This window comes from Oncorhynchus keta, chromosome 23 (assembly GCF_023373465.1).
Source record: "Oncorhynchus keta strain PuntledgeMale-10-30-2019 chromosome 23, Oket_V2, whole genome shotgun sequence".
Taxonomy (NCBI): Eukaryota; Metazoa; Chordata; class Actinopteri; order Salmoniformes; family Salmonidae; genus Oncorhynchus; species Oncorhynchus keta.
In genome coordinates, this window is record NC_068443.1 from 18,202,433 (window position 1) to 18,229,576 (window position 27,144).

The 27,144-nt window shown below is 42.7% G+C and overlaps 1 protein-coding gene across 1 annotated transcript; it reads left to right on the forward strand.

The window, feature by feature from the left end:
- The first annotated feature begins 1,067 nt into the window (after window positions 1-1,067).
- On the forward strand, window positions 1,068-24,966 carry LOC118374488 (afadin- and alpha-actinin-binding protein-like). Its single transcript, XM_035760909.2, has 14 exons — window positions 1,068-1,342; window positions 6,971-7,089; window positions 7,251-7,423; window positions 7,661-7,873; window positions 8,162-8,272; window positions 8,508-8,643; window positions 8,813-8,888; window positions 9,017-9,236; window positions 9,941-10,088; window positions 14,651-14,790; window positions 17,083-17,259; window positions 21,592-21,709; window positions 21,827-21,977; window positions 23,307-24,966. Exons 3-14 carry the CDS (start codon window positions 7,280-7,282, stop codon window positions 23,458-23,460), a joined length of 1,788 nt encoding a protein of 595 aa, XP_035616802.1. The 5' UTR covers window positions 1,068-1,342; window positions 6,971-7,089; window positions 7,251-7,279; the 3' UTR covers window positions 23,461-24,966.
- The last annotated feature ends 2,178 nt before the right edge of the window (window positions 24,967-27,144 follow it).

Here is a 27,144-nt window from a genome sequence, read left to right on the forward strand (position 1 = left end):
ACAACAGACAACATGGAAAGCGGCAATACACAGCTAGGGATTATGTTCACAAATCTGATTGGCCTTTAGCCATGTCTTCATGTTTTTTGTGAAAGTGTGATAGATGGTGCAGTTACTTGTGTCTGATGACAGTGTGTTCCAGACATGGGAAGCTCTCACAGAGAAAGCAGATTGACTAAAGGTGCCTTAAAATCAGATACCACCTGAAGCTTCTCCCCTGACACATAGACATCCGGCTCAGTAGCATCGGTTGCTCTCTTTGTGAAGACCATGCACATTGAGATGCAAACACGAGTCACTGAGCCACTTTGTAACCTGGACCATTACAGTAGTGAGTTCTTGTGCAGCTTGTTGTTTGCTCTTTGCATGCATATATATCACTATCATCTGCATACATTTGAACTTCAGACCCAGTACAGACAGAAGGCAGATCATTAATGTACAAGCTGAACAGGAGGGCCCAGTATTGACCCTTGGGGCATGATATGTTAATCATACGATGTCTCACTATACACAATTTTCCTATTTTCAGTTCATAAACCTGCAGAACCCGACAGCAGGGAACCATGCATATGAGAAGATAGAGGTGGAGTACACCCCTCTGACCCTCTCAGAAATTCTACTGGAAACGCAACATCTCTCCTGGCAACTACATCTTTGACATAGACTGATACGTCGACAAAGGTACAAGAGCACACCATTTCATGAATTTGTATTTTTTTTTGGTGATAGCCTCAGGTGTATATATATATATATATGGTAAAGGGAGTCCGTAGAACGTCCAACTCTGAAGTCACCCCATTGAAGTTGACATTTAAAACGTTAAAGGTAAGGGATATATTTGTATTTATTTAACCTTTATTTAACTTGGCAAGTCAGTTAAGAACACATTCTTATTTACAATGACGACCTTATTTAGAATGACGGGTTAAGATAAAGGTTATGGTTATATGGTTAGTGTAGGGGTTAAAGTCGGGGTTTAGGGTAGGGACTTCCCAAGGATCCCAGATAGCCCTAACCTTTGGATAAATAGTCCGTCAGAGGAACGACGGTTGTGCACATGATCCAATACAGTGGACTGATACTGGTTGCTTGACAACGCGTCCGCCAATGACGGTGGTGTTTGTTTTGAAGCCAAGAAGAGGAGGACTTTAAAAAAAATCTATCTTGCCAATGTGGGCTAATATGGCATTCACGGTTAAGAACTACTTAGTTAGCTAACTATAACTCGATAGAGACGGATTTCACTTATTTAATAAAAATAAAAACTATTGTAGCCTTCTGGAATTGGCACGCAGGCTAAACAATATAATCCCTCACTCCACATCGGACCCAAAATCAAGTGAGTATCCACACTAAACACCAGCACCCAGCCATGGGGAGTTACAGAGAGTCCTAGCTAGTTAGCTACAAAAATATTTTGCAACGTTTCATCAAAACCTAGTTAGTTGCTAGTACTCCAGCAACTAACTATATATACTGTAGTAGCTTTCTACCTGGCGAGCTAGGTAAACCAGCCAGGTCAACAACGCCAACGGAACAGATTAGCGAACGTTAGTAGTAGTTTCCAGAGTTAACTTTTAGCTAACGTTAATCAAACTTTATATGACGCCAACTTAATTTGCTAGCTAGTTAACGTTATCTCGCTAAGTGTTTACATGCGAGTGTGACTACGTTTTCAACTGAGCCTCCTGTTTATTGATCTCACTTGCAGTATCTCAAAAAATGATAAGAAAATATAGTTTGGTGTGTTGATACTAACGTTAGGCTATAACGGTATACTCACACAATGTCTGCTATTGTCAACACTAAAATGTTTGCTTCTTGTCAGTTGCCTGCTCTTATTAGAATCAGATTTATTTTGGGACGTAACGTCGGGAGTCTGTGTTGGTTGGACTAACTAATACAGACTCTCAATGTTGTGTCCAAAATCATTGGTTGTGTCCCAAAGCTAAATTCAGATGGAGGCACATTGAGTGGATGTGGCTCTGTAACTCTCCTGTTTTGGTTAAGCGTGACATAGGGAAACACTAACCCCCATTTAAGTTGAGTGCAGATAAGAGACCAATGCAGCCTGGTTAAATGAATAAGGACACCACATAGCTTCTGCCACTGTGGCTCGATTTACCTTCTACTCCGGTGCTATCAGCAGCGGTGTGTGGGTAAAATCACTGAGGAAGCCAAGCCAGTATAAAAACAATATTACAGCTTATGTTGTGATAACTGTTTGCTCCCATTCCAACATCACCGTGATAAACAATAAGGCATGTAAATAAGTCAGTGGTTGAATAAATGTAACTACATATATGTTTGTTTCATCACAAAACAGGCAAGCAACATCTGTTCTGTGAGGTCCACAAAGCAAATATCATACAATGAACAAAAATATTAACACATTGTTGATCCTCATGAGCTGAAATAAAAGATCCCAGAAATGTTCCATATCCATAAAAATCTAATTTCTCAAACAAATTGCTGAAATTTGTTTACAACCCTGTTAGTGAGAATTTCTACTTTGCCAAGATAATCCATCCACCGGACAGGTGTGGCATGATCATTACATGTGCAGTTTTGTCATACAACACAATGCCACAGAAGTCTCAAGTTTTGAGGGAGTGTGCAATTAGCATTCTGACTGCAGGAATGTCCACCAGCGCTGTTACTAGAGAATTTAATGTTCTTTACCATAAGCTGCCTCAACGTCATTTTAAGGAATTTGGCACAGCCTCTGCTATTGGGCTCCTGAGTGGCGCAGTGGTCTAAGGCACTGCATCTCAATCAAATCAATCAAATGTTTATTTATATAGCCCTTCGTACATCAGCTGATATCTCAAAGTGCTGTACAGAAACCCAGCCTAAAACCCCAAACAGCAAGCAATGCAGGTGTAGAAGCACGGTGGCTAGGAAAAACTCCCTAGAAAGGCCAAAACCTAGGAAGAAACCTAGAGAGGAACCAGGCTATGTGGGGTGGCCAGTCCTCTTCTGGCTGTGCCGGGTGGAGATTATAACAGAACATGGCCAAGATGTTCAAATGTTCATAAATGACCAGCATGGTAAAATAATAGTAAGGCAGAACAGTTGAAACTGGAGCAGCAGCATGGCCAGGTGGACTGGGGACAGCGAGGAGCCATCATGTCAGGTAGTCCTGGGGCATGGTCCTAGGGCTCAGGTCCTCCGAGAGAGAGAAAGAAAGAAGGAGAGAATTAGAGAACGCACACTTAGATTCACACAGGACACCGAATAGGACAGGAGAAGTACTCCAGATATAACAAACTGACCCTAGCCCCCGACACAAACTACTGCAGCATAAATACTGGAGGCTGAGACAGGAGGGTTCAGGAGACACTGTGGCCCCATTCGAGGACACCCCCGGACAGGGCCAAACAGGAAGGATATAACCCCACCCACTTTGCCAAAGCACAGCCCGCACACCACTAGAGGGATATCTTCAACCACCAACTTACCATCCTGAGACAAGGCTGAGTATAGCCCACAAAGATCTCCGCCACGGCACAACCCAAGGGGGGCGCCAACCCAGACAGGATGACCACAACAGTGAATCAACCCACTCAGGTGACGCACCCCCTGCAGGGACGGCATGAGAGAGCCCCAGTAAGCCAGTGACTCAGCCCCTGTAATAGGGTTAGAGGCAGAGAATCCCAGTGGAAAGAGGGGAACCGGCCAGGCAGAGACAGCAAGGGCGGTTCGTTGCTCCAGAGCCTTTCCGTTCACCTTCCCACTCCTGGGCCAGACTACACTCAATCATATGACCCACTGAAGAGATGAGTCTTCAGTAAAGACTTAAAGGTTGAGACCGAGTTTGCGTCTCTGACATGGGTAGGCAGACCGTTCCATAAAAATGGAGCTCTATAGGAGAAAGCCCTGCCTCCAGCTGTTTGCTTAGAAATTCTAGGGACAATGAGGCCTGCGTCTTGTGACCGTAGCGTACGTGTAGGTATGTACGGCAGGACCAAATCAGAGAGATAGGTAGGAGCAAGCCCATGTAATGCTTTGTAGGTTAGCAGTAAAACCTTGAAATCAGCCCTTGCTTTGACAGGAAGCCAGTGTAGAGAGGCTAGCACTGGAGTAATATGATCACATTTTTTGGTTCTAGTCAGGATTCTAGCAGCCGTATTTAGCACTAACTGAAGTTTATTTAGTGCTTTATCCAGGTAGCCGGAAAGTAGAGCATTGCAGTAGTCTAACCTAGAAGTGACAAAAGCATGGATTAATTTTTCTGCATCATTTTTGGACCGAAAGTTTCTGATTTTTGCAATATTACGTAGATGGAAAAAAGCTGTCCTCGAAATGGTCTTGATATGTTCTTCAAAAGAGAGATCGGGGTCCAGAGTAACGCCGAGGTCCTTCACAGTTTTATTTGAGATGACTGTACAACCATTAAGATTAATTGTCAGATTCAACAGAAGATCTCTTTGTTTCTTGGGACCTAGAACAAGCATCTCTGTTTTGTCCGAGTTTAATAGTAGAAAGTGTCCCATCTCAGTGTCCCTGGTTCAAATCCAGGCTGTATCACATCCGGCCGTGACTGGGAGTCCCTTAGGGCGGAGGACAATTCGCCCCTGTCGTCTGGGTTTGAATGATATTGTACTGAAAGTAATAATAATTTTGTACCATTTCAACTTTAAACCTTTAAACATGATCAAATCAAGGTTATATATGCTTAGTTTAGTACACTGAAAACAAAAGTAGAGACCAAAAACTTTTCAGTCCAATGTTGCTAAATATCATGTGGCTGTCCATGGTACTGGTCTCTGTCTCTGTGTGTGTGTGTGTGTGTGTGCCTACTTGTAAACTAGTTGACCGCCAATGCCATCCTCTCTCATGTTGGCAAAACGGTTTATGGCTCTATAATAGAGGTCGCCCGATTTAATCGGAATGGCCGATTTTGAAATAGACCCTAATTAAGTTTTCATAACAATCGGAAATCAGTATTTTGGCGCCGTTTTAAAAAGAAAATAAATACATTAATAAATATATATTTTATTTAACTAGGAAAGTCGGTGAAGAACACATTATTTTCAATGACTGCCTAGGAACGGTGGGTTAACTGCCTTGTTCAGGGGCAGAACGACAGATTTTCACCTTGTCAGCTCGAGGGATCCAATCTTGCACCCTTACAGTAAACTAGTCCAATGCAATAATGACCTGCCTCTCTCTCATTGCACTCCACAAGGAGACTGCCTGTTACGTGAATGCAGTAAGCCAAGGTAAGTTGCTAGCTTGCATTGTTCCTGTTCCCAAGAAAGCAAAGGTAACAGCTAAATTACTATCGCCCCGTAGCACTCACTTCCTTCTTTATGAATTGCTTTGAGAGACTAGTCAAGGACCATATCACCTCCACCCTACCTGACACCCTAGACCCACTCCAATTTGCTTACTGCCCTAATAGGTCCACAGACGACGCAATCACTCTGCCCTAACCCATCTGGACAAGAGGAATATCTATGTAAGAATGCTATTTGTCGACTACCGCTCAGCATTTAACACCATAGTACCTTCAACACGCCCTGTGAAACTGGGTCCTGGACTTCCTGACGGGCCGCCCCCAGGTGGTGAGGGTAGGTAACATCTCCACCCCGCTGATCCTCATCACTGGGGCCCCACAAGGGTGCGTTCTGAGCCCTCTCCTGTACCCCTTGTTCACCCATGATTGCGTGGCTATGCACGCCTCCAACTCAATCATCAAGTTTGCAGACGACACTATAGTGGTAGGCTTGATTACCAACAACGATGAGATGGCCTACAGGGAGGAGGGGAGGGCCCTTGGGAGTGTGGTGTCAGGAAAATAACCTCACACTCAATGTCAGCAAAACAAAAGAGATGATTGTGGACTTCTGGAGGCAGCAGAGGGAGCAGTCCCCATCCACATCGATGGGACAGTAGTGGAGAAGGTGGAAAGTTTTAAGTTCCTCGGCGTACACATCACAGACAAACTAAAATGGTCCACCCACACAGACAGCGTGGTGAAGGCGGCGCAGCAGCGCCTCTTCAACCTCAGGAGGCTGAAGAAATTCGGCTTGTCACCAAAAACACCCTCAAGCTTTTACAGATGCACAATCGAGAGCATCCTGGCGGGCTGTATCACCGCCTGGTACGGCAACTGCTCCGCCCACAACCGTAAGGCTCTCCAGAGGGTATTGAGGTCTGCACAACGCATCACCGGGGGCAAAATACCTGCCCTCCAGGACACCTACAGCACCCGATGTCACAGGAAGGACAAAAACATCATCAAGGACAACAACCACCCGAGCCACTGCCTGTTCGCCCCACTATCATCCAGAAGGCAAGGTCAGTACAGCTGCATCAAAGCGGGGACCGAGAGACTGAAAAAACGCTTCTATCTCAAGGTCATCAGACTTAAACAGCCATCACTAACATTGAGTGGCTGCTGCCAACATCCTGACCCATCTCTAGCCACTTTAATAATGAAAAAATTTATGTAATAAATGTATCACTAGCCACTTTAAACAATGCCACTTTATATAATGTTTACATACCCTACATTACTCATCTCATAAGTATATACTGTACACTATGCCATCTACTGCATCTTGCCTATGCCGTTCGGCTGTTGCTCATTCATATATTTTTATGGACATATTCTTATTCATTCCTTTACACATGTGTGTGATATAAGGGAGTTGTTGTGAAATTGTTAGGTTAGATTACTGCATGGTCAGAACTAGAAGCACAAGCGTTTCGCTACACTCGCATCTGCTAACCATGTGTATGTGACAAATAAAATTTGATTTGAAGTTAACATGCAAACCCTCTTTACTCAAGCTCAAAGTATCACTCTACAGTCCAGTGTAACAAGGCCTGAAAGCCCGTCCCATGCTGGCACGTCACACAGATGACGGTTAATCCTGCATGGTGTTGAAGAATTGACCCAGATTATCCTGCATTAGACGCTTATGTCATTGGCTTGCTGCTTGATGCTCTATTTTAGGATTCTGTTCCAGTGAGGGAAGCCTCCAGTTGGTCTCTCACAGATGATCTCCCTACTATCTTGACGCTGTGTTGGCATGGAAAACTAGTGGACTTCAGCAACTATAGAGCCATCAGTAGGTAAGTTAATTCAAATGGCGTCTCTGGGGGGAATTGTTTGATTTTATGGGATGCATTTTTGTTACCTAATTTTAGAACGTTTTAAACCTCTTAGTCAGCCAGTCTGAGTCAACTCTTAATGTATTAATTGGTTGTTCTCTGCATTTCCCTACTATGTTTAGAAACCCATGAGCTCTCCGGCATAGCAAGAATGACTATGTCCCCCTCGTGGCATCATAACAACCTTCCTACAATGCACTCCTCCACCATGCCACTGTCCAAGAGTTCCTACAATGTGTTAAGTGCCTTCTGCACTGAGGACAATGTTCCCCGGTGTATCTCTTACATTAATCAGGTACTGCACCATTGAAATGGCTATTATTTAGGTTACATTTAGAATATCAATACTTTCCCAATACTCTGAAGGTCGCATTGTGTAATGTGCTGCTTGCTTGTTTATATAGCCAGGTATCAATATTCTTCTTCACTACTTGAGTTGAGGTTTTGTGTATCTGAAGCTTCATTTATCTCATGCACTAAATCCTCTGAGTGCTAACCTACTTGTCTGCCCTCTTTTTGGGACCTTGTACAGGAGATGGACTCTCTGGGGTTCTCCTCTGCATGTATTGAGGCCAGCTCACCAGAGGTAAGCGGGGGGCTGAACACTGTGCCAGCCCTGAACAGCATGTATGAGCTGCTCCAGATGCAGCGCCGCAGCCAACACTGCCTGCAGGAGCAGGAGGCGGAGAGTCTGAAGAGCTCCAGCGCCCTGGAACACCTGCAGATCACCAACTCCAGACTCAAGGTCAGGCTGTCTTTCCCATACATCGTTTTCCAGAAAGGGTGCATATTGTCAATAGAAAGCTAGGTTGGGGGCACCTATAGAATGATAGGAGAAACACTGAGACGGGGGTTTACCGCAACAACACTGACACTCATTTTACTATGTTTCCGATGTACAGTTCATTGTCCTTGGGTGAAAGGTGCTTGTTTACTGCTTATAGGAGAACTTAGTCTTAGTCAAGGCGAGCACATTCACATACACTAGACTATATAATGTTGACATTACATGTACATTTGTGTTTGTTCCCAGGATCAGCTGGAGCTCTCTAAAAGAGAGACGTCAGGACTGCACGAGGCAGAGAGGCAGCTGCAACTCAAAATCAAGACTCTGCAGAACTGCCTTAAAACTGAAAAAGATGAGGTAGACTTTGTAATAAAATTGTTAATCATTACACTCTATTTAATGATATGCTTATTTAACTGCAATCATCCATGGGAAATGTAGTTTCAGTGTGTGAGCCTGTCAAACCAGGGTCGTGTTCAGTAGGGCACACCGTAGCAAAGCATTATGCAACAGGAAATTGTGTTCATGTTGGACAAGTTCAGGTAGTACTTCCCAGTTTCAAAATGTTTTCTCCCTACTGAACACACCCCAGGTGCAGAAGCTCCAGAGCATCATCGCCAGCAGAGCCTCTCAGTACAGCCATGATGCCAAGAGGAAGGAGAGGGAGAGCACCAAACTCAAAGAACGCCTCAACCAGTTACTGGTGGAAAAGAGGGATAAGAAACTTGGTAGGGGTGCTGGACCATGTTCTCAAGACATAGTTTCCTCCTCCTTATTCCAAAGGTTGTTGGAAATGTGGATCTTTGCAACCAAGTATCTTAAAAATAAAAAATAAACACCCATGAAAAACGATCTGTCTTTATAAAAAGTCCGTCATTTTCTTTTTATCTCTACTAGCGATTGACGTATTGAACTACTTGGGACGGGCTGATGGGAAGAGAAGCCAATGGAAGACTGGAAAGGTCGAGGCCAGGTAGCAATACTCCTCAAACTGAACCATGTCTGTTTTTAAGTGCATTCATCAACTCTTGATGCAACAAATCCTACATGGCTTTGGAGAAGCCACTTTGATGGGGGTGTGTTTATTTGCCATTATTGTAGACATGAGGGGGAGATGTACAGGTCCCTGCTGAGTGACTATGAGGTTCGTCATAGAACCCTGATGCTGGAGAACGTTGAGCTGAAGAAGGTGCTGCAGCAGATGAAGTGGGAGATGGTGTCCATTCTGAGTCCTAGTCCTAGGAAACCATGCTCCAGCTTCAGAGACCATGTGGAAGACAGCCTAGAACTGAGTACCAGAAGTCCCCTACGTGACAGTACAGTGAGCTCCAAAAGTATTGGGACAGTGACACATTTTAAACAAGAATAGAATGTTTCTAAACTTCTACATTATTGTGGATGTTACCATGATTACGGAATTCATTTTGGATAATGATTGAGAGTAATTATCATATCTGCAATCATGGTAGCATCCACATGAATGTAGAATTGTTTAGAAACATTCTATTCTTATTTACAATAAAAGGGACTCCAAAATGACATGTTATTTGCCATTTCTATTGGGCACAAAATAATATGAAACACAACCAAAACAAACAGCAAATGCATCCAACAAGTTTGTAGTGACAGTCTTCATCTAATCATTGCGTGCTAGGAATTTGGGAACAAATACTAAACTTTTGACTACTAATATAAATATGTGATTTGTTCAAATTCTTTTAGTCCCCTATGATGGACTTTGTACAAAAAGTGTTGTAATTTCTAAATGGTTCACCTGATATGTATGAAGAAACTTGAATTAAAAATGTCTGCACTTGAACCTTATAGCCGTTGTATAATTTAAAATCCAAAGTGTTGGAGTACAGAGCCAAAACATTAAGATGTATCGCTGTCCCAATACTTTTGGAGCTCACTGTAGATGCAAGACCTAATACATTTTGATAATACTCTTACAAGATCTCTATGCACTTTACATTAAGTATGGGAGTGACATCTGGTTAACATTGTTCATTGTTGTGCCTTCAGGCCGGCTCCGACAGGGATAAGGAGGTTGGCGACTGCAGTAGAGAGACCCTGGACCAGTCATGTGAACACGCCCGGGAGCAGCTGACCAATAGCATCCGGCAGCAATGGAGGAGACTGAAGAGCCACATGGAGAGACTGGACAGCCAGGGTACAGACATCATCACATCACCCATATTACCAAAGAAGTTAACCACTGAGTTATAGATTTATTGTTATCAATGGTTTTCTCTGGGAATTAACTGGTGTTGTATGTTAGCAGTTGATGTTACTCTTCAATTGCACAGCAAATCAGGGGGAGAAAAATGGGTTTATTCAAAGAGGACAAATCATAGATGTTATGCTGAGAGGTAGATTTTAATTCTCCCCTGTCCTCAGTGATTCTCTTCACAGAACAAAGTGACAGGATGTAGTTTCATAACCCAACCCTAGCCTGTGGTTGACCAATTATAATTCCTTACAATAAAACTGGGCCATTGGCCAAATAAGTATCCGGTTTCAGGCTAACTGCCTTGACAAATTCCTCCCATGTCTCTGACCCATTGATCATTAATTCCCTATTACAGAAAAACCACTGTTTCCATTGATTAAACACAAAGGGCATATTTTACTTCTTGTTACAATAAGAAATAGATTTCAAACAAAGTTATAGAAAATAAGTGTTAACAGGTGGAATGATGTCTTACGATTCCTACCACATCCTGTATTAGGAGAGAACTCACAAAATAAACAATTGTCTGCAAGACAATAATATTAAATCGTCCTATTGTCAAGGTAATCATTCACAAAGTCCTTAAAGTGACCAGCCGGTATCAACTATTAACTGTAACCCATGATAAGGATGTAGTTTCTTACAGCGCTTACACGTCTGCTTTTACGACCCTCACCTGTAATTGTTGAATTTCTTCTTTTATCTGTTCACAAAGAGCCCTCAAACTATCTGTATCTCTCCAACGTCTGATCACGCTTATCAAGACATTTCTCATCCCGCTTCCTTACTTTGGCTAATACAGTTAGACCATCTTGTTTTTGTCAACGAGTTAGACGTTCTCTTTATTTTTATTTTTTTATTTCACCTTTATTTAACCAGGTAGGCTAGTTGAGAACAAGTTCTCATTTGCAACTGCAACCTGGCCAAGATAAAGCATAGCAGTGTGAGCAGACAACACAGAGTTACACATGGAGTAAACAATTAACAAGTCAATAACACAGTAGGAAAAAAAAAAAGTGAGTCTATATACATTGTGTGCAAAAGGCATGAGGAGGTAGGCGAATAATTACAATTTTGCAGATTAACACTGGAGTGATAAATGATCAGATGGTCATGTACAGGTAGAGATATTGGTGTGCAGAAAAGTAAATAAATAAAAATAGTATGGGGATGAGGTAGGTAAAAATGGGTGGGCTATTTACCGATGTACAGCTGCAGCGATCGGTTAACTGCTCAGATAGCAGATGTTTGAAGTGATTTTTGCAATTCGTTCCAGTCACAGGCAGCAGAGAACTGGAACGAAAGGCAGCCAAATGAGGTGTTGGCTTTAGGGATGATCAGTGAGATACACCTGCTGGAGCGCGTGCTACGGATGGGTCTTGCCATCGTGAACTGAGATAAGGCGGAGCTTTACCTAGCATGGACTTGTAGATGACCTGGAGCCAGTGGGTCTGGCGACGAGTATGTAGCGAGGGCCAGCCGACTAGAGCGTGCAAGTCGCAGTGGTGAGTGGTATAAGGTGCTTTAGTGACAAAACGGATGGCACAGTGATAAACTGCATCCAGTTTGCTGAGTAGAGTGTTGGAAGCAATTTTGTAGATGACATCGCCGAAGTCGAGGATCGGTATGATAGTCAGTTTTACTAGGGTAAGCTTGGCAGCGTGAGTGAAGGAGGCTTTGTTGCGGAATAGAACGCCGACTCTTGATTTGATTTTCGATTGGAGATGTTTGATATGGGTCTGGAAGGAGAGTTTACAGTCTAGCCAGACACCTAGGTACTTATAGATGTCCACATATTCAAGGTTGTATTTTCCCCAAGCTTGTTGTAGATCAGACAGATTCCATCTTTGTCAACAATGACAGAATATTTCTTTATTGCTTGCCTACACTTCTCCACTTTGAAATGGTTCTTCCTATCACTAGACCGTGACATTAATGTCTTTTTCATGCTCACATCCGGAGGAGCTGTTCTGCCCTTCTCCAGTGGTTCTCCAACTTAAAAATGGCATTACATTAACTTCAAAAGATGCATAATATATATCTCTGGTTATATACAGTTGAAGTCGGAAGTTTACATACACTTAGGTTGGAGTCATTAACTCGTTTTTCAACCACTCCACAAATTTCTTGTTAACAAACTATAGTTTTGGCAAGTTGGTCAGGACATCTACAACAGTTGTTTAGACATTATTTCACTGTATCACAATTCCAGTGGGTCAGGAGTTTACATACACTAAATTGCCTTTAAACAGCTTGTAAAATTCCAGAAAACGATGCCATGGCTTTAGATGCTTCTGATAAACTAATTGACATAATTTGAGTCAATTGGAGATGTACCTGTGGATGTATTTCAAGGCCTACCTTCAAACTCAGTGCCTCTTTGCTTGGGAAAATCAAAAGAAATCAGCCAAGACCTCAAACATTGTGGATTGCCACAAGTCTGGTTCATCCTTGGGAGCAATTTCCAAATGCCTGAAGGTACCACGTTCATCTGTATAAACACCATGGGATCACGCAGCTGTCATACCGTTCAGGAAGGAGACGCGTTCTGTCTCCTAGAGATGAAAGTACTTTGGTGGGAAATGTGCAAATCAATCCCAGAACAACAGCAAAGGACCTTGTGAAGATGCTGGAGGAAACGGGTACAAAAGTATCTATATCCACAGTAAAACGACTTGCCTCTCAGCAAGGAAGAAGCCACTGCTCCAAAACCGCCATAAAAAAGCCACACTACGGTTTTCAACTGCACATGGGGACAAAGATCGTACTTTTTGGAGAAATGTCCTCTGGTCTGATGAAACAAAAATAGAACTGTTTGGCCATAATGACCTTTGTTATGTTTGGTGAAAAAAGGGGGATGCTTGCAAGCCGAAGAACACCATCCCAACCGTGAAGCACGGGTGGCAGCAACATGTTGTGGGGTGCTTTGCTGCAGGAGGGACTGGTTCACTTCACAAAATAGATGGCATCATGAGGTAGGAAAATTATGTGGATATATTGAAGCAACATCAAGACATCAGTCAGGAAGTTAAAGCTTGGTGGCAAATGGGTCTTCCAAATGGACAATGACCCCAAGCATACTTCCAGAGTTGTGGCAAAATGGCTTAAGGACAACAAAGCCAAGGTAATGGAGTGGCCATCGCAAGCCCTGACCTCAATCCTATAGAAAATCCGTGGGCAGAACTTAGTGTGTGCGAGCAAGGAGGCCTACAAACCTGTCTCAGTTACACAAGCTCTGTCAGGAGGAATGGGCCAAAATTCACCCAGCTTATTGTGGGAAGCTTATGGAAAGCTTCCCAAAATATTTGACTCAAGTTAAACAATTTAAACGCAACGCTACCAAATACTAATTGAGTATATGTACACTTCTGACCCACTGGAAATGTGTTGAAATAAATAAAAGCTTAAATAAATCATTCTCTCTAATATTATTCTGATATTTAACGTTCTTTAAAATTAAGTGGTGATCCTAACTGACCTAAGATAGGACATTTTTACTAGGATTAAATGTCAGGAATTGTGAAACTGATTTTAAATGTATTTGGCTAAGGTGTATGTAAACTTCTGACTTCCTTCTCAAACACATTGTTTCTGTAGGGCCTGGTTACCAATAACTTGTTTACTTCAAAACATTGAAGTCTTTTATATTACCCACACGTGTAAACATTGCTACTCAACTAGCAACTCACTTCTATGCAAAAAGGTTTCACAAAAAGGACTCACACTTTTTTAATAGAGGACTTGAATCCCTATAATAGAGATTTAACAAACCTAGAGCAAAGGACCCAAACCTTGTACATCACAGATGTGTATCACTCATTGCATGCACTAATTTTAACCTAATTTGGTTCTTTTAAATGATATCGGTCTAGACTCACCCAACAATATATTAGCAGTCAATCAGGAGATTAAGAGTTGAATCCTGTGGGTTGTGCTCAGCCCTCTCTTTCCCTGTATAAACACACAGTTGAGTTTTTCCGTACTCAAGACCAATTCATCCGCGTCAAGGCACCAAGTGTTAGCAGTTGTTACTCTTCAATAACAGACCCCAAAGCAAATCGGGGGGAGAAAAATTGGTTTATTCAAAGAGGATAAATCAGATCTGTCCTCAGTGATTCTCTGCACAGAACAAAGTGACCGGATGTAGTTTTATAATCCTAGCCTGTGGTTGACCAATTAGAAGTCCTTGCAATAAAACTGGGCCAATGGCCAAATAACAAGTATCCTGTTTCAGGCTCACTGCCTTGACAAATTCCTCACGTGTCGCTGACCCATTGATCATTAATTCCCTATTACAGGAAAAACTACTGTTTCCATTGATTGTTAGTACTCTTGACCTTTAGTCCTCTGCATTGTGTATTTATCTTCAAAATATTCTTACATGCAGGTACTGTATGACAATCAATTTATAATCACTACCAGTACTGTGGCATTTGAAACTATTCTGCTGCCAAAACATTCAATATTTCTTCACCGTTGATCAGAATGTGTTGTGTCATCAGCCTCCCTGGTGCAGCAGAGCCAGCAGCGTGCTGGTAAAGAGCTGGTCCCCAGACAGATCCATGAGGAGGAGATGGAGAGGATGAGACTGGAGGTCCAGCAGTGTAAAGATTTCATCCAGACACAGCAGCAGCTCCTACAGGTTAGTAAGACCCACATCACAACCCAAGGCTCTCTTTTCAAACCGAGCTACAAATATCTATAGTACATTTGGTTTTATTGCCTTGAATTTGAGCCTTACTAATCTTGTTCCCAGACACTTACGACCAAATGTGTGAAGGGTCTGGTGGACCAACGCGTCGAACTTGGCCTTCGTTAGAGAATACAGAAAGGGCGGGAGAACGTCCTGGTGCATATGCATTGGCTTAATCTACCAACCAATCATCTCCCACAACACCTTCCCCCTAACCCTCCCCCGTACGCTAGCACACCACAAGCACAGAACCACACCTTGCAGTTGTGTCATTCGCTAAAATTAAATTGACACTTTACTCAGTAAGGTCACTCCCAACCCACTAAGGCCGACTTTGAACCATTGATGTACCAGGGGTGTAATCATTAGCTCAAACATTTTTGCAACTAAAATCAAATTTCAATCAAATTTATTTATAAAGCCCTTATCAACTGATGTCACAAAGTGCTGTACAGAAACCCAGCCTAAAACCCCAAACAGCTAGCAATGCAGGTGTAGACGCACAGTGGCTAGGAAAAAGGCCAGAACCTAGGAAGAAACCTAGAGAGGAACCAGGCTGAGGGGTGGCCAGTTCTCTTTTGGCTGTGCCGGGTGGCGACTATATAACAGAATATGGCCAAGATGTTCAAATGTTCATAGATGACCAGCAGGGTCAAGTAATAATAATCACAGTGGTTGTCGAGGGTGCAACAGGTCAGCATCTCAGGAGTAAATGTCAGTTGGCTTTTCATTGCCGATTTTTATATTTTTATCTCTCCTTCTACTATTAGAGAGAGCATACTTAAATTAACACAGGACACCGGATAAGACAGGAGAAATACTCCAGATATAACAGACTGACCCCCCGACACAAACTATTGCAGCATAAATACTGGAGGCTGAGACTGGAGGGGTCGGAAGTACTGGCCCTGTCCGAAGATACCCCCGGACAGGGCCAAACAGGTAGGATATTACCCCACCCACTTTGCCAAAGCACAGCCCCCACACCACTAGAGGGATATCTTCAACCACCAACTTACCATCCTGAGACAAGGTCGAGGATAGCCCACAAAGATCTCCCCCATGGTTCAACCCAAGGGTGGGCGCCAACCCGGACAGGAAGATCATGTCAGTGACTCAACCCACTCAAGTGATGCATCCCTCCTAGGGATGGCATGGAAGAGCACCAGTAAGCTTGTGACTCAGCCCCTTTAATAGGGTTTGAGGCAGAGAATTCCAGTGGAGAGAGGGGAACCGGCCAGGCAGAGACAGCAAAGGTGGTTCGTTGCTCCAGTGCCCTTCCGGTCACCTTCACACTCCTGGGCCAGACTACACTCAACCTACTGAAGAGATGACTCTTCAATAAAGACTGTGTCTCACATGGTTAGGCACACCATTCCATGAAAATTGAGCTCTATAGGAGAAAGCCCTGCCTCCAGCCTTTTGCTTAGAAATTCTAGGGACAATGAGGCCTGCGTCTTGTGACCATAGCGTACGTGTAGGTATGTACGGCAGGACCAAATCTGAAAGATAGGTAGTGCTTTGTAGGTTAGCAGTAAAACTGTAATCAGCAATGCCTTGACATGAAGCCAGTGTAAGGAGGCTAGCACTGGAGTAATATGATCACATTTTGGGGTTCTAGTCAAGAGTGCTAAACATGGCTGCTAGAATAACTGAAGTTTATTTCATGCTTTTTCCGGGTAGCCGGAAAGTAGAGCATTGCAGTAGTCTAACCTAGAAATGACCAAAGCATGGATCCATTTTTCTGCATCATTTTTGGACAAAGTTTCTGATTTTTGCAATCGATGGAAAAAGCTATCCTTGAAACAGTCTTGATATGTTCGTCAAAAGAGCGATCAAGGTCCAGAGTAACGCCGAGGTCCTTCAGTTTTATTTGAGATGACTGTACAACCATCAAGATTAATTGTCCGTCAACAGAAGATCTCTTTGTTTCTTGGGAGTTTAAAAGTAGAACATTTGCCTGCCATCCACTTATGTCTGAAACACAGGCTTACAGGTAGGGCAATTTTGGGGCTTCACTAAATGAGTTAGTATTGGACAAATTCGGGTAGGTCCCTCTATTTCATTAGCTTCTGTTTAGGAAAGGTTTTGCAACAGAGTTGGTGTAATGAATACGCCCCAGACTTATGTGCTGTGTGCAATGCCCTGGGGATGAGGTTAGTCTAATAGACACTTACAGGAGTTATTCAGTCAAATGTTATGTCTGTTTCCTCTTCCTTGTGTTTGTCCGTGTGTGAGCAGCAGCAGTTAAACTCTCCCTGCTATGATGATGAGACTGCTGCTCTTCTGAATGACTGCTACACTCTGGAGGAGAAGGAGCGTCTCAAAGAGGAGTGGAGGCTCTTTGATGAGCAAAGGAAGAACTTTGAGACGGAGAGGGAGAACTTCACTGAAGCTGCCATTCGCCTCGGATATGAGGTATCCATTTTTGTTTTTGGAAAGTTCTCAAGATGGAAAAATTATTTGGCCAAGATTGGTCACTTAAAGGCCCAGTACAGTCAAATAATTTTTTTTCTGTGTTGTATGTATATCCATACTAAACTCAGCATAAAAAGAAACATTCCTTTTTCAGGACCCTGTCTTTCAGAGATAATTAGTAAAAATCCAAATAACTTCACAGCTCTTCATTGTAAAGGGTTTATACACTGCTTGTTCAATGAACCATAAACAATTAAAGAATGTGCACTTGTGGAACGGTCGTTAAGACACTAACAGCTTACAGACGGTAGGCAATTAAGGTCACAGTTATGAAAACTTTGGACACTAAAGAGGCCTTTCTACTGACTCTGGAAAAACACCAAAAGAAATATGCTCAGGGTCCCTACTCATCTGTGTCAACATGCCTCATCTGTGTCAATTGTGCCATCTGCAGTTCTCCTGCTCATCTGTGTCAACGTGCCAAGGAGGCAGGAGAACTGCAGATGTGGCCAGGGAAATAAATTAGAATGTCCGTACTGTGAGACGCCTAAGACAGCGCTACAAGGAGACAGGATGGACCGCTGATCGTCCTCACAGTGGCAGATCACGTAACATCTGCTCAGGATTTGGTACATCTGAACAGGACACCTGCGGGACGGGTACAGGATGGCAACAACAACTGCCCGAGTTACACCAGGAACGCACAATCCCTCCATCAGTGCCTAGACTGTTCGCAATAGGCTGAGAGAGGCTGGACTAAGGGCTTGTAGGCCTATTGTAAGGCAGGTCCTCACCAGACATCACCGGCAACAACTCCGCCTATGGGCACAAACCCACCGTCGCTGGACCAGACAGGACTGGCAAAAAGTGCCCTTCACTGAAGTCGCGGTTTTGTCTCACCAGGGGTGATGGTCGGATTTGCGTTTATCGTCGAAGGAATGAACGTTACACCGAGGCCTGTACTCTGGAGCGGGATCAATTTGGAGGTGGAGGATCCGTCATGGTCTGGGGCGGTGTGTCACAGCATCATCGGACTGAGCTTGTCGTTGCAGGCAACCTCAACGCTGTGCGTTACAGGGAAGACATCCTCCTCCCTCATGTGGTACCCTTCCTGCAGGCTCATCTTGACATGACCCTCCAGCATGACAATGCCACCAGCCCTACTGCTCGTTCTGTGCGTGACTTCCTGCAAGACCGGAATGTCAGTGTTCTAACATTTCCAGCGGCGAGCCCGGATCTCAATCCCTCAATCCCAATTGGTCCAGAGTCATCTGGGTTAGGGAGGGTTTGGCCAGCAGGGATATCCTTGTTTCATCGTGCACTAGCGACACCTGTGGCGGGCCCGGCGCAGTACACGCTGACCAGGTCGCCAGGTGTACTGTGTTTTCTCCGACACTGGTGCGGCTAGCTTCCGGGTTGGATGTGCGTTGTGTCAAGAAGCAGTGCGGCTGGTTGGGTTGTGTTTCAGAGGACGCATGGCTTCTTAACCTTTGCTTCTCCCAAGTCTGTACGGGAGTTGCAGTGATGAGACAAGACTGTAACTACTACCAATTGGATACCACGAAATTGGGGAGAGAAAAGGGGTTAAAAAAAAAGAACTGGTAAATCTGGTGCAGTCCATGAGGAGGAGATGCACTGCAGTACTTAATGCAGCTGGTGGCCACACCAGATACTGACTGTTACTTTTGATTTTGACCCCCCCCCCTCCCCTGTTCAGGGGCACATTATTCCATTTCTGTTAGTCACATGTCTGTGGAACTTGTTCAGTTTGCCTCATGAATCTTGTTATGTTCATACAAATATTTACACATGTTAAATTTGCTGAAAATAAACACAGTTGACCGTGAGAGGAGGTTTCTTTTTGCTGAGTTGATGAGGTTGAAATCAGGGCTGTGGTGGTCAATGCATGTTGTCCGCTGGAGATTGTCAAGCACATAACTGACTGTTAATTAACCTCTCTGGGATACGCTAGTGTCCCACCTGGCCAAAAGCCAGTGAAAATGCGGAGCGCCAAATTCAAATAAATTACTATAAAAATCGAACTTTCATGAAATCACACACCAAATTAAAGCTACACTTGTTGTGAATCCAGCCAACATATCAGATTTCAAAAATACTTTTCGGCGAAAGCAAACAATGCTATTATCTGAGGATAGCACCTCCGTAAACAAAGAGAAAGCATATTTCAACCCTGCAGGCTCGACACAAATCACAGAAATAAGAATATAAATCATGCCTTTTGTCGAGCTTCTTTTGTTGGCCCTCCAATATGTCCCATAAACATCACAAGTGGTCCTTTTGGTTCGCTTCATTCCGTCGATATATATCCAAAATGTCAATTTATTTGGCTAGTTTGATCCAGAAAAACACTGGTTCCAACTTGCGCAATGTGACTACAAAATATCTCAAAAGTTACCTGTAAACTTTGCCAAGACATTTCAAACTACTTTTGTAATACAACTTTAGGTATTTTTTAAAGTAAATAATCGATAAAATTGATGACTGGATGATCTGTGTTAAATACAGGAAGAAAGCAAACTGACGCTACATTTCTGGTCACGCGCCTCTATCAGTACACTAAGTGACCCTCGTTTTGAACAGGGCTGCTTCATTACACAAAGGAAAAACCTCAAATTTCTAACGACTGGTGACATCCAGTGGAAGCGGTAGGAAGTGCAAGAAGGTCCCTTAGAAATCTGGGTTCCCAATGAAAACTCATTGAAAAGAGTGACCTAAAAATGATCTTTTTTCAAATCTGAATGGTTTGTCCACGGGGTTTCGCCTGCTACGTAAGTTCTGTTATACTCAGACAAGATTCACAGTTTTAGAAACTTCAGTGTTTTTTATCCAAATCTACTAATAATATGCATATCTTCTGGGGATGAGTAGCAGGCAGTTGAATTTGGGCATGCATTTCATCCGGACGTGAGAATACTTCCCCCTGTCACCAAGAAGTTACCAAACACATTTAGCATCTCGTGGCTTCCACACATAGCTTACAAGCCACTTATGCAGACCTTTGGAACAGTTAAAAAAAATTTAAAGTCTAATAAATCCATGTAATATAACCTACACCATCACAATAAAGTACTTTATTTTAGACAAGTCTAAAGAATCATGATATGAAGAAAATGTCTTTCAGAAGAACAGAATAGCATTGTCCTGATCTGGCTATGCCAAATGGCTGTGGGCTCCACTAGTTAATTTAGCAGACACGATTTGCTTAGAATTCCTTGGCATTATAGTATGAAGAATACAATTGAACATGGCTGAATAAAATATAAATCATATTTTCTCAATGATTTGAGTGCACACATGCAGCTATTGTGTTGAGCGGTTAACCAAAGACATAGGTACTCCTATATATATATGCTTCATTGAGTTAATGTAACTTTAGTAGTTCTACAAACGTTGGGCTATATATCTTGATGTTTAATACATTGTAAGGTTGCATGATGCGACTCTAATGAGGATTTGAAAAAAAAGTAGCTTGAAAGGCATAAGCTCTGATTTTGTTTTTAGTGCCGGCTGTTCATACTTCATCAGTCTCTCATTCACAATTTGACAAGCACTTGATAATGTATCGAATTCCCCAGCGGCATCCCATTTGTGTGGCCGTAATGTAAAGAGAAGCAATGTGCTTAATATTAAGAAAGTTGAGAAATAATTATAGTAGGCCTAGCCTATAGAAGCTGCTGTGATCCTTTTTTTAATAGAGTCCATCATTTGGTTTTCTCACAATTGCCTATAGAAATGTTGTGCAACATGAGCTCATGGGCTCAAGTGTTTTGATTCGATTTTCGATAACATTTGCATTGACGTCAGAGTGATAAGAGGGACAATGGAGTGCTGAGTACCAGGCAAATGGCAAGTTTGGTAGGCTACTAATGACCATCTGCAGCATCGGAAGCTTGGAAAAGCCTAATTACCGTGACAAAATGGTCAAGTGGAATTGAACTGCCATCATGACTCGTGACCGCTGGTGTGGCAGTAATACGGCCACTTAACAGCCCTAGTTGGAATAATACTGTAAAATTGTGATGCCCTTTTAGTGTAAGAGCTGTATGAAAAGACCACCTGAAATTTCAGCCTGTTTTGGTAGGATGGTGTAATCACCAGGTAATAAACCAATAAAAGTTTCAAAACTGCAAATAACAGCTAGTTTTCAGTTTTCCACTCCTTACTCAGACCATGCAGACAGTCCTAGCGAAATTCTTGCTTGAGAAATGCTTCTTTTTGACCATTTTTAATAATTGAGTGAACATTTTTTTAAAGTCTGCATTGGAACTTTAACTGCATCTTAGCCCTGTTTTGTCAATTTTGTTTTCACAGAAAAGGGCTTTCGAGGAAGACCGTGCCTCGTGGCTCAAGAATCAGTTTTTGAACATGACTCCATTTGTGGACCGAAAAAGACATTCTGCATCAGAAACTCAACATGCCTTATCAACTAGTACGTTGTATATTTATGCTGCGGTATTTAAAAATAATAATTTTAAAAAGTACATTAATATTCTAATGTGTGGTTTCTTTTATGCATGGTTGGTCATAATTGTGTTTTCCTTTCTAGGTAGTGAGCCCGATATGAGGATCCCCTCCACTCCAGCCAGGCTGACCAAATCCCGGACATACGCTGCGTTCTCCACTCCTAAAGCTGTCGCTGGCATGCCCTCCACAGCTGATCTCTACCACACACTACGCCTCATACCAGACAGCAGCAGGTGCTCCATCCCAGCTTGCTATTGTCATAGGCAGTCATTTGAAGTTTTTGATACGTGTTTCAAGTTTTATTAGTTGTATATATATGGGATACGCATGGTGTACATCGTCCAATATAATTATTACTAGCAAGTACCTTCTCGACAGTGCAACAACAATAAATAATAAAAGATAAGAAATTGAACGTATAGTAAATGGCTCAGTACAACAGAATAAACTGTGATAAATCACTTGAAATTTAAATCAGTGTCTTAAACCAGTGCTGGGAAGTAAATCAATAGAATATTGATCATCACAAATCACATTTTTTTTGGTTGCAGGTGTAATTGCGGGTGTAGCGAAATGCTCGTCTCCCTAGTTCCAATAATGCAGTACTATCTAACAATACACACAAATCTAAAGTAAAAAATGGAATTAAGAAATATAGAAACATTAGTACCAGCAACTCTGTAGTGAGGGTTGCAACCGATGACAAACCGCGCTTCAGCATTCGGTGGTCCTGTTCTGTGCGGTTGTGTGGCCTACTACTTTGTGGCTGAGCCATTGTTGGTCCTAGACATTTCCACTTCATAATAACAGCACTTAATTGACCGGGAAGCTCTAGCAGGGCAGAAATTTGACCAACTGACTTGTTGGAAAGGTGGCATCCTATGACTGTGCCACGTTGAAAGTCGCTGAGCTCTTCAGTAAGGCCATTTTACTGCCAATGTTTGTCTATGGAGATTGCATGACTGTGGTAAAACCAGTATATAAACATTATTAAAGTGACCAGCGTTCCATGTTTTATGTACAGAAGGCAGCAGCCTCTAAGGTGCAGGGATGAGTAACCAGGTGGTAGCCGGCTAGACAGTGACTAAGTTCAGGGCAGGGTACTTGGTGGAGGCTGGCGAGTGATGGCTATTTAGCTTTGATGAACCTGTACTGACCTCGCCTTCTGATGATAGCGGGGTGAACAAGCCGTGCTCAGGTGACTGAGGTCCTTGATGATCTTCTTGGCCTTCCTGTGACACTGGGTGCTGTAGATGTCCTGAAGGGCAGGCAGTGTGCTCTCGGTGATGCATTGGGCTGACCGGTTGCAGTAATACAGCCCAACGGGATGCTCTCAATGGTGCATCTGTATAACTGTGTGTGGGTCTTGGGGGCAAAGCCAAATGTCTTCAGTCTCCTAAGGTTGAAGAGGCGCTATTGTGCCTTCACCACACTGTGTGAGTGGACAATTTCAGAATGTCAGTGATTTGTACTCCGAAGAACTTGAAGCTTTTCACCTTCTCCGCTGTAAGGCTCTCTTTGTGTGGTTTGTGATCAACCCTTGTTTGTGCTTTATTCCTCAGCTCTTCCAGAGGCAGTTCAAAACGAGGGAGCTGGCAGGAGTCCAACACCATCCATAGTAGAGAAGATTCTCGGGTCAGGTCCAGGGACAGATACGGAGGTGGAGACTGCTGCAGTATCTTCTCGCTAGGGTTAGAGGAAAACAGCCTCACCTGAAGACACTCCAGTGACATTTATATTACTGTGGACTCAACAGACCACTCAGATGGCAGTCCATGGCAGTGTTCATTAGGCACCAAACAGAAGAAAATGTAATGTAACGGAAGGGCTTCCTGGATTTGTCCAATATGTCACACTCATTTTTGTTTTCTGTTGTGTACCCTAATGAACATGACCATGTTTCAACACCACCACTGTCTCAGGACGAACAGTGGTACATCGTTGTTCACCAAAACTCGATTGAATCAGAACTTTAATGAACATGTAGATTTGTTTTTTTTTCTTTATTTTAGATTTTTACTGAGTAAAGCATCTCCAAGTCTAAGTGTGAAGTGGCAGCCAAACCTTGATTTGGGTAAATCAGGGTTCTGCTAATACCAATTCGGTGCCTTTTTTAGATAAGTTACTTGGTCAACAAATTTGTCACAATTTTAACATTCTATCATAAATGGCACGTTCAACTTTTTTAAAACACGTTTTCCCATCAAGAGGTGTTGAATCTACAAATGATTATAGTAAGAGCTTATTAAGTTCCCAATATAGTAACAGGGTTGACGATGTCATCCTATATCAGCCATTAATGTCGTTGTGACAGGGGGAATGGAAGTTCGTGGTGTGCAACAGGGAGTGGCAATTGAATGCAAGCTTCACCATTTTTTTATCCTTAACATTTTCTAGCCTGTATCTATGGGTAGCAGGGTTGACTTGTTATGCTCGACCTGCTCAGTTTCACTACAAAACACCAGAAAATGGCAAAAAAGAATAGAACCAGCTCACCTGCTTTTACAGTATGATTTTACTATTAGATTTTCAATGTTTCATTAGAATAAAAAATGATTAGTTTCATTAAAACAAGAGCTCAGTTCATGTAACAGGGTTGACCTTAAAATGAGGGATAGATAAATGAATCACTAATCCATGAAATAAATCATATTCAGAAATGGCTATCAAAGCAACAGTAACTAGGGCTTTACAATGATGGTGAAATGTTGGTTAAAATCTTCCTAGAAGTCACTGAGGGTGCATGGAGGGACATCAAAATGCTGAATTTTGGCACTTTAGCAGGTCTTTACTCATTAAAAATAGGAATTATTTTATTCTCCATGAAAGAGAACTTAATTTAATATAACAGACTTCTAAAATACAATATTGGTGCACAATTTCTACTTAAACAGAAAATCCACTCAAATGATATTTCTGTATTTTTTTTTTTGTCATTGGTCGCATGTTTTATATGGGCCCCAAAATGTTTTGCATGTCAGCAGTCAAGTTTAATATATTGGACTTTCAAGAGATGCAAAAGGCACTTTTTCTGTGGAACGAAACAGATATTTTCCGATAATGTGCGAAAAGCTATCAATAGGCTACTGCCTAGTCCTGAATGTTTACACATTGTTTTCACCCCAGATCATTAATATTATTTTATTTAACTTTATTCTAAATGTTTAATGTTAAGTGATATGCTGCTCTGAAACTGCAATAAATGTATTTATTTTTAACTGACATCTCTACTACATCGTGTGCTTGGTGTTTAGCACCCCTTAGTGGTTCATGATGGGAGTCATGAAGATGGCACCATACTGTATGGCTGCAGTCTTTTTTTGTACTAAATGTATCCGTTATCACTTATGATTGATAACTTTTGAACATCACATTGTCAGTTACTAACCTCAATTCTGGCTTCAACTTTGACTCATCTGCTCTGGGCTCTGTCATTCTGACCTCATTTTCGGGCTACACGAGGAATGGCCGGCGAAAGAGGCAGGAGATGGAGCCCTGGCGAGATTAAGGGAAAACTGGCCACCTCTTCCCTCCAATCTTTTGGCCAATAGATAATCTTGATAATAAGATGGATGACCTCCAATTGCGAATTTGCTTTCAATGGGACTGTAACTACAATAGTCTCTGCTTTTCTGAAACATGGCTTTCGGACAGATGCCTTGCATGGTTATCCAACTCAATGGATTCGCCATTCACTGAGCGGACAGGACATTGGATTCAGGGAGATCGAAGAGGGGTATGCCTCTTCATCAACAGCAAGTGGTTTGCTGTCTACAGCGCAGTGGAATGAATACCTGATGGTCAAATTCTGACTTTTCTACCTCATGAGCTTTTAGCTGTTATCGTGACTGCTGTATACACAGAGTTAACCAAACATTAGGAACACTTTCCTAGTTTTGAGTTGCATCCCACTTTTGCCCTCAGTCTAAATTCATTGGGACATGGACTCTACAAGCTGTCAAGAGTTTCACAGGGATGCTTGCCCATGTTGACTCCAATGCTTCCCCCAGTTGTCAAGTTGGCTGGATGTCCTTTGGGTGGTGGACCATTCATGATACACATGGGAAACTGTTGCGTGTGGAAAAACCCAGTAGCGTTGCGGTCACTTGAGACAAACCGGTGTGCCTGGCACATACTACCATACCCTGTTCAAAGGCACTTAAATATTTTGTCTTGCAGATTCACCAGCTGAATGGCACAAATACATGATCCATGTCTGTCTCAAGGCTTAAAAATCATTCTTTAACCTACCCTTCATCTACACTGATTTTGAAGTGGATTTAACAAGTTACATCACCTGGTCACTCATGGAAAGAAGAGGTGTTAATGTTTTGTATATTCCTCAGGACGGGACGGATGGGGCGGCAGCGTATCCTAGTGGTTAGAGCGTTGGACTAGTAACCGGAAGGTTGCGAGTTCAAACCCCCGAGCTGACAAGGTACAAATCTGTCGTTCTGCCCCTGAACAGGCAGTTAACAGGCCGTCATTGAAAATAAGAATATGTTCTTAACTGACTTGCCTGGTTAAATAAAGGTAAAATAAAAAAAAAAGGACAAGAAAAACAAGCTGGCACTGAACAAACTGTAGAAGACTATAAACAAGCAGGAAACCATGCACGCGGAGGCTGCTTTTCTGGTTGCTGCGGAATTAAAATCGACAGCATCATTAAGATGTGATGCCTCTACTTCCATACACACGTCTCCTTCGTCACTAGTGGCGATAAAGTCCTAGACCACTGTTATTCTACCCGCAAACATATAAGGCCCCCCTTTGGTAAATCAGATTGATTCTATCCTCCTAATTTCCTTTCAAAGTGAAAATGTTTGACATTTTTGCTAATTCATTAAATGAAATACAGATCTAATTCACAAGTATTCACACCCCTGAGTTATTAATTTGTAGAAGCAGCTTTGGCAGCGATCACGGCCTTGTCATCTTGGGTATGTCTCACCTTTGCATATCTGGATTTGGGGATTTTCTTCCTTTTTGATTTTTTTGTTGTTAAGTTTCCATGAGGCGGCGCACAATTCTCCCAGCTTCGTTCAAGTTAGGGGAGGGTTTGGCCGTCCGGAATTTTCTTGTCCCATCGCGCTCTAGCGGGGACTCCATATGGCGGGTTGGGCGCCTGCAAGCTGACTTCGGTCGCTAACTGGATGGTGCTTCCTCTGACATTGGAGCGGCTGGCTTACGGGTTAAGTGCGCAGTGTCTTTGGTAGTGTTTCAGAGTATGCATGGCTCTCCACCTTCGCCTTTCCTGAGTCCGTAGGGGAGTTGCAGCGATGGGACAAGACTAACTACCAATTGGATATCATGCAATTGTAGAGGAAAGGTTCAAAGTACCCAGAAAATTGAAATATCAAGCTTTGCTGTTCACCACTGCTCTTTCCATAGATTTTCCAT

Coding starts and splice junctions, on each gene's coding strand:
- LOC118374488 (XM_035760909.2), top strand. CDS start 7,280: ATGACTATGTCCCCCTCGTGGCATCATAACAACCTTCCTACAATGCAC. Junction 7,424..7,660: donor GTATCTCTTACATTAATCAG/GTACTGCACCAT, acceptor GACCTTGTACAG/GAGATGGACTCTCTGGGGTT. Junction 8,273..8,507: donor TTAAAACTGAAAAAGATGAG/GTAGACTTTGTA, acceptor AACACACCCCAG/GTGCAGAAGCTCCAGAGCAT.